The sequence below is a fragment of the Grampus griseus genome, assembly GCF_964374135.1.
Source record: "Grampus griseus genome assembly, chromosome: 11".
Classification (NCBI taxonomy): Eukaryota; Metazoa; Chordata; class Mammalia; order Artiodactyla; family Delphinidae; genus Grampus; species Grampus griseus.
The window spans coordinates 42,331,827-42,347,233 of record NC_139005.1 but is presented as its reverse complement, the minus strand read 5'-3'; the positions used below and the strand labels follow the sequence as shown (position 1 = coordinate 42,347,233).

At 53.0% G+C, this 15,407-nt stretch overlaps 1 protein-coding gene across 1 annotated transcript; it reads left to right on the top strand.

The window, feature by feature from the left end:
- The first annotated feature begins 483 nt into the window (after positions 1–483).
- KRT8 (keratin 8) lies at positions 484–7,614 on the top strand. Its single transcript, XM_082666234.1, has 9 exons — positions 484–907; positions 3,272–3,480; positions 4,108–4,168; positions 4,660–4,755; positions 5,341–5,505; positions 5,780–5,905; positions 6,488–6,708; positions 6,847–6,905; positions 7,201–7,614. The coding sequence occupies exons 1-9, from the start codon at positions 563–565 to the stop codon at positions 7,386–7,388; spliced, it is 1,470 nt and encodes a 489-aa protein (XP_082522360.1). The 5' UTR covers positions 484–562; the 3' UTR covers positions 7,389–7,614.
- Positions 7,615–15,407: the final 7,793 nt, after the last annotated feature.

The following is a 15,407-nucleotide window of genomic DNA, read 5'->3' as shown; positions in this document are numbered from 1 at the left end:
CAGCCCTGTCCTCCAAACTGGGCAGACCTTCATAATCACTCCAAGTGGAGAGAAGAACACGAAGGACACGGGGTGGTGCCTCTGGGGCGTCAGCTGCTCAGAGGAGACCCAAATGCCACAGATCGCTTTCCTGCTCTGCTCCTCAGTCTGTGCATTTATTTCCCACAGCAGGGAAGGAGATAAGACCTAGGATCCAGGGTTGCAGTGGCTGGGCCACCCCGCAAGGCTCTGTTAGGGAACAGGTAGAGCCTGGCAGCCCTTGCACGTCTCACATTCACGGAGTTACCTTTTCCTGGGCTCTGCGGTGGTGCAGGGGTGGGCTCCCGGCGGGCGCAGCTCTCTGCTGCCCCCACCTGAGTCCGGCCTGTAGGTGGCAGGTGTCAGGTTAGGCCCTGCCCCCTCAGGGCCTAGCCACTCAGCTACAAGGCCGATCCCCTCCTCCTGGGCTGGGCTCTTTCTTATAAGAGGCCATCCGGGGAGCTGCACCCCACCTAGGAGCAGCTTCGCAACTCCTCGAGTCTCTGTGTGCCTCAGCCTGCTCGCCTCCTCTCCAGCCTCCACCATGTCCATCAGGGTGACCCAGAAGTCCTACAAGGTGTCCACCTCCGGCCCCCGGTCCTTCAGCAGCCGCTCGTACACCAGTGGGCCGGGCACCCGCATCAGCTCCTCGGCCTTCTCCCGGGTGGGCAGCAGCGGCAGCTTCCGGGGCGGCCTGGGCAGCAGCATGAGTCTGGCTGCAGGTTACAGTGGGGCCCCGGGTCTGGGGGGCATCACAGCTGTCACGGTGAACCAGAGCCTGCTGAGCCCCCTCAAGCTGGAGGTGGACCCCGACATCCAGGCCGTGCGCACCCAGGAGAAGGAGCAGATCAAGACCCTGAACAACAAGTTCGCCTCCTTCATCGACAAGGTGAGGGCTCCCCCTGCGTGGCCCGCGGTGCCTGGGGCCGGACCAGGATCCCAGCCCTTTCTCTTGGTCACCCCACCCTCGGTGGGCACATCTCCAGCCCCTCCCTGGCGTCCTGCTGGGCCCCACCCACTCTGGCACCGCTCCCGCTTCCGACGGATGTCTCGGCGCCCTCCCCCGGCCCCATGCACTTTGGTTTGGGCTGGGGAAGGGATAGAGAGGGGGTCCGGGCGGCTTCGGACTCTAAATCTTGGGGCTCCCTCCCTCACTCGCCCATCTCACCCCAACTGGGGGTCTGATCGTCTGTAAAGCTTTCAGCTCTGGAAGAGTCCCAGCTGTTCAGCTGGCGTGTGGGAGGGCAGTTCCTCCCTCAGGTTCACCCTTCTCCCTAGCATGGCCCCAAGGGCTTCTCAACAGTGCTCCCGTGCTTTAAATTTTTTTTTTTTTTAATAGGAGATTGATAGGATTCTGGGAGAAGAAAGCGGCTGTCTTGATTCAAACAGGCAAATATTGATCCAGGCCTTCGGCGTACCGGGGCCCAAGTGTTGGGGGCATCAAGATGAGTCATAACTTGGCCAGGGCCCCGGGAGCCGGCCATGTGGGCGGCGCCGGGCGGGGCCGAGGCCCGCGGTACTGGGGACACGCTCCTCTGCCTGGGGGCGTGTATCGGTGTGGGGTGGACGCCAGGGCCTGGCTTCGGAAAAGCCCATCCAGGATTCAAAGTCTGCGGGCGTGCGACACCCCACCTGCGTTTCACGTCCTGTTAAACCCCACGATTTACGGCTTTAGATAAGGCGTCTGTCCGCTAACCCCTCTCCCCGCTCGGCCCTGGTCCCCTCTCACTCTTCCCTACTACCCCGGCTCCGCCCCAACGAACTGGCTCTGCTTTCCCATGGAAGGCGCCAGGCCGGGTTTTGCAGCCTCGGGGGTTTGCCTCCTCAGGGGCCCCAGGGCCCCCAGCGCGCTGGAGGCTCAGCCCCTCCCTGCTGACTAGCTCCTGGGAGGCATTTTGGGAGCGGAAGGAGGGAAATCCTGGGGCAGATTAGCGCCTTTAGGAATTGGAGTCCCCCGGGAAACCGGCGCTCCCCAGATTTTGGGAAGTGCTTGCTGGTTCCTTGGCTTTAAGCAACCTTCACTTTACTTCTTGACTGCGTTTTGCTAGCGCTGGGGTCCTCCCAGTGAGTAGCTAAGCACAGGCCGAAGGTTCCCAGTGCTCTGCCCTTTCCTTGGATGGACTACCTTGCTAAATCTGATTTCCTCATCTACAAAATGGGCACGCTAATCCCTAAGTCAAAGAGGTTTTGCCTATTCAAGCATAAAATGTAAGAGCTTAGCAGTGTTTGGCCTACATTAAACAGTCTAATAAGGCTAAATGTTATTATCACTTAGTTTTTATAATTTTGGGGCAGAATGAGCTGGGGAAGAAAGAGATTTACAGAGAGAGATTTGCTGGATCTGGACCAGACCCTTAAAATAACCTTCTGAGTCCTCCCAATTTAAAAGAAGTCCAACTTTGGGTTGACTTAAAAAAAAAAAGAAAAGAAAAAAAGTCCTTCCTCTTCTTGGAACCAGTTTATTATTCTTTCTTTTTAAAAATTTCCCTTCCAACGTGCCTTAATTTCATCCTAAAATCTGGATTCCTTGAGCCCCAAGGAACCTAGGACCTTTGTGTTTGGGACAGGAGGACAGGGTTGTGGATTCGGGGTAGGGTAGGGTAGGGTGGGGTTGGATGTTGAGCTCAAAGGAAGGGCTGTGGGGAGGAGGGTCTTCAGTTTGCAGACAGATTTACCTTGTTTCTTGCCTCTTCCCTGGCTAAAAGTGACTTCTGCACAGGGGTGGGGCTCTGGATAGGGCTCGCCTGAGTTCTTCTAAGCCATTGCAGGGCTGAGGAGACCCAGGCTCAGAGAGGGGAAGTAATTCAAGATCAGGTAGCAGTGTTTGGCTAAAACCTAGGTCTTCTGGCGAATGCTCTCCAGGCTGTAGGGCTAAAGTTTCCTTATAGTCAATAAGTCCCTCAAAGCCACTCCAAATAATAATCATGATGATAATATTATTTGCTGTGAACAATCTACATTTTTTTAATCATATATAAAGTGTTAATTAAAACTTGGCTACTTTTATTGACTGCAATATTACAATCGAAGTAGATAAGAACCATTTGTTTTGCAAATATAGCTTCAACATAAACTGCTAGCTATCCTCTTACAACCATGTATCCCCTTCTTTCCCCCCAACTCAGCACTAATGGGGTTCCCGAGACCCCACTGCTTGGGGAGTTGGATGAGGGGAAAAGACAGTGCTTGCTTCATGCCAGACTTTGAGCCCTGGCCTGATGTGCGATGTGGACCTTTCTGCCTCATCGTGCAGGTGCGGCACCTGGAGCAGCAGAACAAGATTTTGGAGACCAAATGGAACCTCCTGCAGCAGCAGAAGACAGCCCGGAGCAACATAGACAACATGTTTGAGAGCTACATCAACAACCTCCGGCGGCAGCTGGAAACCCTGGCCCAGGAGAAGCTGAAGCTGGAAGTGGAGCTTGGCAACATGCAGGGGCTGGTGGAGGACTTCAAGACCAAGTGAGCCTCTGTCATCCCACCCTGCCTGGCCCCTTGGGACCAGAGGCCTAAGACACCAAGGCCCTCTGCTTGCTGGGCAGTGCAGTCTTATATAATTAGAGTGACCCCAGGACAAGGTTTTCTCAGGACAGTCTAGGTTTATGCCCATTGTTAATAGCACCTCCCTTGCCCCTTCAATCTCAGAGCTGTCCCAATTTGGACAACAAATTATCTGCTAATGTTTACACAGTAAACCTAAAATGGGAGACAGAGGTAGCCAACAGGCTCTCTTGTATACTAATAGCCCTAGACTCTATTTCTTCCTTACCCCTGATTTCCAGCACATTCCAGAAAGTTCTGTCTGAGGTTTCATGTCAGTGCCTGTTGCTAATCCTCCTCATATGCCTAATCCAATGTGTATTCGTGGATCTGGAGAGAGATTTCCTGCTCCAGGCCCCCCACTGGCTGATGATAGCATGGAGTAAGGGTGGGGAAACAGTAGCTGGTTGGGGCAGAAGGACCAGACCAGCCATCTCATATCTTCTTGCATTTCCATTAACTGAATTTTCTAGCTATCCTTGTTCCCCTGGAAAGACCCACAGCAACCTCACCTTTGCCTCCATCCTCTGATTATATCTGTCTCACCAGGTATGAGGAAGAGATCCAAAAGCGCACAGACATGGAGAATGAATTTGTCATCATCAAGAAGGTGAGGGAGTACCCATTCCCCCACCAGACACTGGAGGCTGGCGCTTAGAGACTCAGGCTAGAGGCTTTCTGTTCCTAAATGTTTCTAAGTAATGGGACGACATTTGGGTGCCTCCTAGGTATCTAGCATAGAAGGACAGAGAGGTAGTTAGGTGTATTTGGACAGAACTCTGGACATCAATGTTGGAACATGGTTAAGAAAACGGAGCAGTAGAATTTGAGGTCTGGCTATAGAAGGCTTCCTGGAGGGGAAGGAGGAGGGGAGGGGGAGGGGAGTGGGGGAGAGGGAAGGGTGTGTGTAGGAAGCAGAGGTAAGAGTGCTGGGGCTGGGGATGCAGGTGTGATGGGGCAGAGACTGGACTGGGTCAGGCCACACATAGTGAGGTGGGAAAGACAATTAGTTAGAAAGTTCCAAGTCCAGGCCGTTGGGTGCCCCTGGCTTGGCGTCAGGAGTGGGCACTCAGCTCAGGCTCCCCTCCCCCTGCCCCGCAGGATGTGGATGAAGCTTACATGAACAAGGTAGAGCTGGAGTCCCGCCTGGAAGGGCTGACTGACGAGATCAACTTCTACAGGCAACTGTATGAAGAGGTACGTTCTTGGGCACTGGTGACTGAGGTTCCCCAGCCCCATCAGAGGCCCCTCCCAGCCCCCAGCGCACCAACAGACAAGGGCCCACCACTGAATAATTACAGCTGCCAATAGTAGCCCGGCATGGATGTTCTATATGTTCTGTCCCCCTGCATGAGGGAGGGTTTATTATCCCACTTCACAGTTGAGAAAATGGGCTCAGAGAACTGAAATAGCCTGTCCAAGGTCACCATACACAGAGTGGTGACCCAGCTGCAGCTCAGGCCTGCTCTGTCCCCAGGGCCTTAGTTAGATTCTTTGGGCCGAATGAGAGCCCTCTGTGGACGCCATACTGGTAGCTGAGAGCACGGAAGGGCTCTGCCCCTCTGGTTTCTCGCCCAAAGCCAGATTTCCTTTTATCCTGGCCTCATTTCATCTTTACTTCCCTCCAAGTTCCAGGTCTTTGACCCATTTTCCTTCTTTAGGAACTTTGCCTTCTCTCCAGCCCTAACTCCCACTGTCTTGTCCTTTATGGAAGGCCCTTCCGCAGAAGGGAACTCCTTGTATGCGGGCCCAGGGCCTCACCACCTCCCTTCCCCACCACAGGAGATCCGCGAGATGCAGTCGCAGATTTCTGACACCTCCGTGGTCCTGTCCATGGACAACAGCCGCTCTCTGGACCTGGATGGCATCATCGCCGAGGTCAAGGCCCAGTATGAGGAGATCGCCAACCGCAGCCGGGCTGAGGCCGAGACCATGTACCAGATGAAGGTGAAGAGCAGCGTCACTATAGGCTGGTGTTCCCCTTCTGGCAGGTTCTGTGCCCTAGTCCTTGAGGAGGGAGCAGGATTTCAAACTGGACTCTGCCTGCTGCGAGCTGGGCTGCAGCGTAGTGCTGGGGGACAGGGGCGTCCCCGTGCCCAGAGGTGTAGAGGCGGGTAGGGGAGAGATGACCTGGGTTCTGGTGACTTGGCCGAGAGGGCATTCTCCCTCGGAGGGACCGGGGGGTCCCCTCTCAACCTCACTCCTTGTCTCACATCTGCAGTACAAGGAGCTGCAGACCTTGGCTGGGAAGCACGGGGATGACCTCCGTCGCACGAAGACGGAGATTTCCGAGATGAACCGGAACATCAACCAACTCCAGGCTGAGATCGAGGGCCTCAAAGGCCAGGTACGGGCTGGGCTGGGGGTGGGAGAGGGTCTTGGGACACCTCCGGGTGAGAGGAGATAATGCAGGAGGAGTGAGGGGTCTGGGGATTGGGGAAGGAATCCTAGACCAGAGTCAGGAGTTGGAGGGGCAGCTGGAGTCCAGACTGCTCCTGGGAGGCTGAGGGGTGCTGAGGAGGCCCCCGTGTGAGGGGCCGGGCAGGTAGGTTGGGGGTCCAGGATGGGTCCCCCAAGCCTGCTTTATTGTATCTGTCTTATATATCAGGGTAAGATTGGGCTCTGATGCTTTAAGGAAGTTTAGAAAGCAGAGATCTAGTCCAGCTGGGGGTGGGGATAACACCGCACAGCGTCCCAGGTGAGAAGTTTGCGCGGGGAAGTGGCTGGAAGCTGCTCATGTTTCCCCGTTCCGCTTCCTCACTCTCGCCCACCTGTAGCATTTTCTTGGATTGAGCCAGGTGGAGTTGGTTAGTCCAGGTCGGGGAGAGGGGGTCCCTAAAGGAGGGGAAAGGGAGAGCGGGTGCAGGGGGAGGAGGGGAGGAGGCAAGCAGACTCTGCTCTAACTGCTTACCCGTCCCCTCCCCGCCAGAGGGCTTCCCTGGAGGCCGCCATTGCCGATGCGGAGCAGCGTGGGGAGCTGGCCGTCAAGGATGCTCAGGCCAAGCTGGCCGAGCTGGAGGCCGCGCTGAGAACCGCCAAGCAGGACATGGCGCGGCAGCTGCGCGAATACCAGGAGCTGATGAACGTCAAGCTGGCCCTGGACGTGGAGATCGCCACCTACCGCAAGCTGCTGGAGGGCGAGGAGAGCCGGTGGGTGTGGGCGTTCTCTGACTGGCCCTGGCGCCCCATCCCTGGGACCTGGGGTGGGGAGGGGTGGGACTTGAGTCCTGTTGTCCTGGGATAGGGCCAGGGGTTGGTCCTGACATCCCATGTGTCCTCTGGGTACAGGCTGGAATCTGGGATGCAGAACATGAGCATCCACACCAAGACCACCAGCGGGTACTCAGGTGAGTGTCCTGGTCCTGGGGGGGCAGGGCAGGAGGCAGCTCCTATACAGTTCCCTCCGGTATAGCTGAGGAAGCTGGGGCCCAGTTAAATGCCTTGTCCAAGGTCACGTAGCTGATAGCAAAGCTCTCTCCTGCCCTGCTCCTGGTTTTCCCCAACCATCTTGGAGGAGTGAACTAGGGGGGTTCCCTATCCCTGGGGACCACGTCCGGTCCGGAGTAGCAGGGAGAAGGGGGCGTGGCCCCTGATGTGCGCATGGGCTCCTGTGCTCACGTGGCTGCCTCTGTTCCTGACCAGGTGGGCTGACCTCACCCTATGGGAACCCTGGCTTCAACTACGGCCTGAGCTCCTACCAGTCCAGCTTGGGCTCTGGAGGGGGCTCTGGCTCCTTCAGCCGTACCAGTTCCAAGGCTGTGGTTGTGAAGAAGATTGAGACCCGTGATGGGAAGCTGGTGTCCGAGTCCTCTGACATCCTGCCTAAGTGAAAGGCTCCCGCGATCCCTCCCAGCCTCCCCAGCTCACTTGCTCCTGCAAGAAGGAGTTGTGCAGGGGAGTGTTGGAACCAAAGACCTGAGGCTCAGTCCTGTCCTTAGCCCACCCCTGGGGGAGTCAACTGCCTGGGGCTCCCTCTCTTGCCCATGCCCCCCCAGAAGCCAATCCAAGTGTCTTTTTCAGAATAAAGCTTCAGCTGGCTCTGCCAGCACATTTTGCTGTGTGCAGCCCTTGTCTGTCAATGGGGTGGGAGACAGGTGGTCAGGAGGCCTCCCTCTGGGATCAGAAGGCTGGGGTTGGGGGACACGTGGAGGAAAGTCTGACCTCCTCCAGGGAGACTTTGCTGAAAAACCTCGTTGATGCCTTGGTTTCAGATACCCCATTTCATTTGATCTGGGCAACAAACCCTGTTGGGGCACAGAGCAGGTTTTAGATTGGAGTATCAGGAGATTTCCTTTCCCGTAGACCTCACAGGAGGTCGGCCTCAGGACCAGGTCCAGAGAGACCAAGCAATTGGCCTAATTAAAAAGTGGCTGACTGGGATTCGAACCCAGGACCGTCCAGTTCTCCAGCCTGTCCTCCTCCTCAGCCAGGCACATGGCATTTCCTCGGTGGCCAGAGGTGTTTTTGTACATCTTCATTCCTTAGCAGCTGGGGGCAAGGAATCCTGGTTTTCCCGTCCCTTCAGAGGCCCAGAGTCCATTCTCAGCAGCTGGGTATGTCACACCCACAATTTCTAAAAGCCAAGATAGTATAGGATTTGGCATTGACAGATGGCCCCTTCCGTGTTTCACTCACAGTCACGCCCACCCCCATGGTACCTCACCACCCCTTTCCACCCATTTACCTGCAGTGTTTGTACCATATACAGCTGAGTGTGTAAAGGGTGTGTGCGTTCTGTGTTTGCAGGTGGAGGGCGTGCTGTGTGTATTTGGGTGTGGATGGGTCCTGTGAAGTGTGTAAAGGGTTTTTGCTTGTCTTGTTGGGGCAGGAGCGGGGCTGGGTGGAGCAGTGGCTCCACTGCCACCACCCGTGGACTACCCGGCAGACACGCTGGCCCCTTAGTGCTGAACTAAGTGTGGAACATGCCCTCACTTAGAATGGCTGAGATGGGGGCATTTTCAGACTTTCCCAAACACTAAAGGAGAATGAACAAACCCATGCAGAGGGTCCAGTCATTGGGACAGCCTGGCGCAGGAAGCTCAGGTTCTGGTCCTGCTGTGAGGTCTCCCAGGGCTCCTTTCCCTGGGGTCTAGGCTTCCCAGGCCCTGGGCTCCCACCCAAGGGCCCATCTCACTACCTCCCCTAGCTGCCCACCTCAATGGAGCTGCTTCCAGACCGAGCCCAGGCATTCTACCTCCTCCGCCCCCTCCACCCAGTCCTGGGACCAGGGCCAGGGTTCTGGACTCTGTCACAATAAAGGACTTCACTCTTCCACGATAAAACTTAACAGTACCATTATCTAGAGCAGTGACTCTAACTACTGTGGCAGCAGCTCTCAGTACGAAATTCATTTTTATCACAACCTGCAAATGTTTATATCTATATAACTGAAAGAAAAATTTCATAAAACCATACCAACCTTCTGCCCTCTGCTCATGTGTGACTGGCCATCTTACCAGGTCCCCGGAGCCCAGAGAGTGGTGTTAGAGCCCAGAGCAGGCGCAGTACCCAGTGAGAGAGATCTCTTGCCCACTGAGGACCCAAGTCAGCAGTTTCAACTGTGGCCCACCCGATCCTCCTGGAAGCCAGCCACCTGTCTTACCGGGCCCTGCCCCCTGGCGGTGGGCACGTGGTTGGGGAGGGGGCGGGCAGGCAGCCAAAGGCCCCACCAATGTTCTCCTGGAGTTTCCACACCCCCGACCTGACCTGCTGCTTGCTTAGGGAAGGGCAGGAAAGCTCCAGGGAGAATTCCCTTTCCCTCTCCCCCGCCCCCTTCCTTTCCTGGTTATTGTGCATCGACTGTGTCATCAAGGACACTCGGCCTTTAGGAGACACCATCTCATCTACCTTTCAGTATTTAGTGATGTAATGGAGCCGGCCCTCCAATTCTCATTTACAGGAGACGCCGAGGAAGGACGAGCGCTAGCATTTCTTTAACGCCTACTTGGTGGCAGATCTCTGCTTCAGCGCGTTTCAACCTCCCAAGATCCTGTGAGGCAGGTATTAAAATCTCTCTTCTTTCAGGAGCTGTTTTTCCAGCTCCAACCCTGTGGTTTTGGTAGGTGCGACCCTCACAGCACCTCTTCTCTGGGGCCACAAGGGTGGAGGGAGCCAGGCTTGGCCAGTCACAGCCCCCTTTGTTATTTTTTTGCTCAGGTATAATACTAAATGTAATAGAATGCAGAAAGTACTCGATGGATTTCTACTTACAATCACACTGTGATATAGAACACTTCCTGTGTCATAGGAGAGTCCCTTGGGCCCCTTGCCAGGGTGCTTTTTTTTTTTTTAATTGAAGTATAGTTGACTTACAATGTTGTGTTAATTTCTGGTGTACAGCAGAGTGATTTCTCTCTCTCTCTCTCTCTTCTTTTCTAGATTCTTTTTCATTCTAGGTTATTACAAGATATTAAATCCAGTTCCCTGTGCTATACAGTGGAAACTTTTTTATCTGTTTTTTTTTTTTTTTTTTTTGCAGTAACTGGGCCTCTCACTGTTGTGGCCTCTCCCGTTGCGGAGCACAGGCTCCGGGCGCACAGGCTCAGCGGCCATGGCTCACGGGCCTAGCCGCTCCGCGGCATGTGGGATCTTCCCGGACCGGGGCACGAACCCGTGTCCCCTGCATCGGCAGGCAGATTCTTAACCACTGCGCCACCAGGGAAGCCCTTTATCTGTTTTATATAGAGCAGTGTGTATTTGTTAATCCTCAGCTCCTAATTTATCCCTGGCCCCTCTCCCATATCCCCTTTGGTAACCATAAGTTTGTTTTCTATGTCTGCAAGGTGAACTTTTAAAAATGCAAATCAAAAGAAAACGCAGGGCTTCCTGGTGGTGCAGTGGTTGAGAGTCTGCCTGCCAATGCAGGGGACACGGGTTCGAGCCCTGGTCTGGGAAGATCCCACATGCCGCGGAGCAACAGGACCCGTGCGTCACAGCTACTGAGCCTGCGCTCTAGAGCCGTGGGTCACAACAACTGAAGCCCGCGCACCACAAGGAAGAGTAGTCCCCACTCACCGCAACTAGAGAAAAGCCCACGTGCAGCAACAGAGACCCAACGCAGCCAAAAATAAATAAATAAATAAATAAACCATTCACTTTATTAAAAAAAAAAGAAAATGCAAATCGGATTCAGTTACTCTCCTACTTACTCCCCGCAATGTTGCCGCCCAGGATAAAGCCCCAAGCCCTGCCTTGGCCCACCGCCTGGGCCTGCTCAGCCCCCCCCCCCCGCCCTCCTCAGTGCCCCCCCCACCCCCCCACCCCCACGCTCTCTCTGACTCAGTGGTGCGGCTTAGCACTCACATCACATTCCTTCCTCACAGGGCCATTGCACATGCTGTTGTCTGCTTGGAACATGACGGCTTTTCTTTGTGGGCTTCCGAGCTTCCTAGGGATTCTGCAGAGTGCAGCCCAAATGCAGCTTCGGCAGGAAAGCCCCTGGACTCCACAGGTCAGGTGGGGTATTTCTAGAATAAGTTCTCAAAGCATTTCTTGTAGATTGCAGTCATTTATTCATCTGCAGCGATATTTTACTAATGTCTACCTTATCTGATAGACTGTAAGCTCCATGGGGGCGAGGACCCCTTCATATATGCCTGGCTCTTCACTGATTCTTTTTTTTTTTTTTTTAAATTGAAGTATAGTTAATTTACAGTGTTGTGTTAATTTCTTCTGTACAGCAAAGCGATTCAGTTATACGTGTATATATATATAGTCTTTTAAAAAAATGTTTTATTTATTTATTTATTTTTGGCTGCGTTGGGTCTTCGTTGCTGTGTGCGGGCTTTCTCTAGTTGTGGCGAGCAAGCAGGGGCTACTCTTCGTTGCGGTGAGTGTGTTTCTCATTGCGGTGGCTTCTCTTGTTGCTGAGCAGGAGCTCTAGGCACACAGGCTTCAGCAGTTGTGGCACGTGGGCTCAGCAGTTGTGGCTTGCGGGCTCTAGAGCGCAGGCTCAGTAGTTGTGGCGCATGGGCTTAGTTGCTCCGCGGCATGTGGGATCTTCCTGGACCAGGGCTCGAACCCGTGTCCCCTGCACTGGCAGGCGGATTCTTAAGCACTGCTCCACCAGGGAAGTCCCTATATATTCTTTTAAAATATTCTCTTCCATTATGGTTTATCACAGGATATTGAATATGGTTCCCTGTTCTATACAGTAGGACCTTGTTTATCCATCCACTGATTCTTGGGTACCTAGCAGAGCATCAGGCGCATAGCAGGTGGTCAATAAAAAAATTATTAAATAGGGCTTCCCTGGTGGCGCAGTGGTTGAGAGTCCGCCTGCCGAAGCAGGGGACACGGGTTCGTGCCCCGGTCCGGGAAGATCCCACATGCCACGGAGCGGCAGGGCACGTGAGCCATGGCCGCTGAGCCTGCACGTCTGGAGCCTGTGCTCTGCAGCGGGAGAGGCCACAGCAGTGAGAGGCCTGCGTATTGCGCAAAAAAAAAAAAAAAAAAAAAAATTAAATCAAAGAATGAAGGAAAGGGTATTTCCCTGGCGATCCGGTGGTTAGGACTCCATGCTCTCATTGCTGAGGGCCTGGGTTAGATCCCTCGTCGGGTAACTAAAAATCCCACAAGCAGTGCAGTGCAGCCAAAAAAAAAAGAGAGAGAATGAGGGAAGTGTTTCCAGATTGATGGTCATCTATTATTTATTTATTTTCTGCCATTTTAATTTTTTAAAACTCCTTCCTTTTGGGGAAGATAGATCCATTTGCTCAGGCCTAGTCCAGGAGCAGATGATGTATTGGTCTTTTAAAGCGTCTCCCTGCCAAGTGCACTTAGCCACATGTTAGCAATAGACAGTCCTCTGTAAGGGCCTGGGAAGGAGTGGAAAGAGCAGAGTTAGGGCCGGGCTTGGTGTAAATGTGCCTAGCAGTGTGCCTGGCACCTGGACGCTGGGGAGGAGGTTGGCAGAGGTGAATACAAAAGAGCTAACATAGGGTCCTTGATCTGAAACTACTTCCAGCTTACCTGGAAAAACAATACACATCCCAGAAACGTCCAGCCGCTGTGTTCAGTCATGGAAACATTCATTGGTCATCTGGGGTGAACCAGACTCTGGAAGAAGGTCTAGATGCTTGGCATGCGGCAAGGTGAGGAGCTGTTGTGCGTGGTGGGCTTAGCAGTGACTTAGTGCAGCACTGACTGCTAGTACTCCCCCAATGCCTGTTCCCTCTCTTTTCCTCAGTAGGTAGAATGCCACTTTTTAGTTGGGCACCTGGCTACCCAGAAAAAAGACTACATTTTTCTGCCTTCTTTGCAGTTTGTTGTGGCTATGTGAGAAAGGGATAGAAGTGGAAGTGGAGGGTGCAACTTCTGGGAAGTGTCCTTTAATTTTTTTTTCTTAAGTGCCTACTTTATTCCAGACATCATTTGGGGCCTTTGGGATACAGCAGTGTCCTTGTCCTCAAGAAGGCTTATTCTAGTAAAAAGCACATTTATCTCTCTTCTAGGACACGAAGAAGGTAAATTCCTTTTACAGAATTCTTCATTGTTAAGGTAGCACAGTAATTGCATTGATACCTTTGCATTATCCAATACCTTAGCCCAAACTTTACTTTTTTTTTAAACATCTTTATTGGGGTATAATTGCTTTACAATGGTGTGTTAGTTTCTGCTTTATAACAAAGTGAATCAGCTATACATATACAAATAGCCCCATATCTCCTCCCTCTTGCGTCTCCCTCCCATCTTCCCTATCCCACCCCTGTAGGTGGTCACAAAGCACCAACGAGCTGATCTCTGGGAAATGTTCTTAAAGGGAGAGAGCGTGAACTCTTTCTTTTGGCTCTCCTTTCTGCTGGTGGGAATGCATATGTGATGGTTGCAGTTCAGCAGCTATCTTGGACCATGAGGTGACCTGGGGAATGGAAACTCCCCTTGGTAGAGCAAAGGAGAGTTGGGACCTGGGTCCGTGGCACCATGAAATGCCATACTGGCCTTGGACAGATTATCTCTATATGTCTGGAAAATTGAGAGAGAAATAGGCTTCTGTCTGGATTGAGCCACTCTTATTTTGGGTTTTCCTGTACTCTCAGCTGAGCTAATTCTAATATAGTGAGCCTATCAGCCTGTCTCAGGGATGTAGCTGCCAGAGGATCCTGGAGGATGAGCAGAGAGAGCACTGACTGGGATAAGCAAACTGGCTTCCAACCCCGGCCTGCATCCTGCTCTTGACTTGCTCTGGGATGTTTGGGAAGCCCCTCCCCTGTCTGGGCCTCAGTCCCCTCTTCTTGGACAAAGAGGGCTAGACTTTAGGATTGCTATGGTATCTTCTAGCTGTGCCATTTTATCTTCTGGACATTTTGGTGAGTCATGGAAGCCCAGAATGCCAAGTTGAGAAATTTGAACTTGATCTCAGAAGTGGTGGTGTCACTGAAGACTTTTTTTTTTTTTTTTTTGTGGTACGCAGGCCTCTCACTGTTGTGGCCTCTCCCATTGTGGAGCACAGGCTCCAGACGTGCAGGCTCAGCAGTTGTGGCTCACGGGCCCAGCCGCTCCGCGGCATGTGGGATCTTCCCAGACTGGGGCACGAACCCGTGTCCCCTGCAACGGCAGGCGGACTCTCAACCACTGCGCCACCAGGGAAGCCCTGAAGATTTTTTTGATGGGGGGCCAGGAAGTGAATTGATGGGAGGCAGTGCTTTAGGAAGATGAACCTGGCAGGTCCCGACAGGGACACGTGACTAAAGTGGGGCGGGCACTGGGTGAGGGTCAGAAGACCTAGTGGACACCCTGGCTCTGCCAATCATGGCATCTGTGACCTTGGGCATGCTGCCTCCCCTCTCTGAACTTCAGTTTGCTGCCCGTGACACGGGGACAATCAACACGGCCCAGAGTGGTTGTGAAGACTGGAACCGGTCATGCATGTGAAGGTGTCCTTTGAACTGTAAATGCTCTTTCCCTCAGATCTCTCTCAGGATGAATATTCTCCGCCTTCCCTTCTGTGTCTCTCCCCCACCCTGGTGCACCACATTCACTCCGCATAAGACCAGGGAGCCTCCCTGGGAAGAAGGCAAAGGGGCCCGAAGGCATCTGCCTGCTCCCTGCCCCCTTCTCCACTTCTCTTAGGTTTTTTTCTCCTCACTTCTCTGTGTACTGAGCTTTGCAGTTTTCGAAGTGCTTACAAAGGCTTCACCTCGTTTGGTTCTCACATGTTCTCTGAGAGGAAGGTTCAAGTCTCTTTTTATTTTATTTTAATTAAAAAAAATTTTTAACTACAAATCTTAAATGTTTTAATTTCAAAAATATCTCTAGTTACATGAAGTAATACTTCCAACTCACTGTAATAGAACTGTATTGTGCAGGACGCTTCTTTTATTTAATACTATAGTGAGTCTGTAAACTCAGTCTCCTTCTACTGTCACTCCTCTCATTCAGAAACATACTTGGAATATCGTCAAGTCTCATTTTATAGGTGAAAAATGACGCCCAAGGCTGGGGAGAGGGAGTCACTTGATCAGGGTTGCCTGGCTATTTGGGGGGCAGAACTTGGGTCAGAACAAGGGCCTCAACCTGAGCTTTTCCCAGATTATTTTACTTGCCCAGACTCTTTTAACCTAGGGGAAAGTTGCAGGATTACAGTAAAGGACGGAGGAGTGAACCACACTGGTGGGTGCGCCTGGGGCATTGGAAAGGAGGGCAGTACAAGTTCACGGTTGGTCCCCGTGGGGTCACTTTACTCAGGCTTCTGGCGCCACCTGGAGGGAGATTTGGAAAGTGCAGCCAACTAAACACCCCCACTGCAGCCTGCTCCTGGCTTCGGGATGTTTCCTCTAACACTCCCTTTCCTTCCAGCTCCTGGTCTATTTTGGGGGCTTATTGGAACAGAGAATGTAGGTAACTTGGAG

Bases quoted from the DNA above. Each gene is read 5' to 3' on its own strand.
- KRT8 (XM_082666234.1), top strand. From the start codon at position 563: ATGTCCATCAGGGTGACCCAGAAGTCCTACAAGGTGTCCACCTCCGGC. The intron at 3,481-4,107 runs GTGAGCCTCTGT...CTGTCTCACCAG, and splicing joins GTGGAGGACTTCAAGACCAA to GTATGAGGAAGAGATCCAAA. The intron at 4,756-5,340 runs GTACGTTCTTGG...TCCCCACCACAG, and splicing joins ACAGGCAACTGTATGAAGAG to GAGATCCGCGAGATGCAGTC.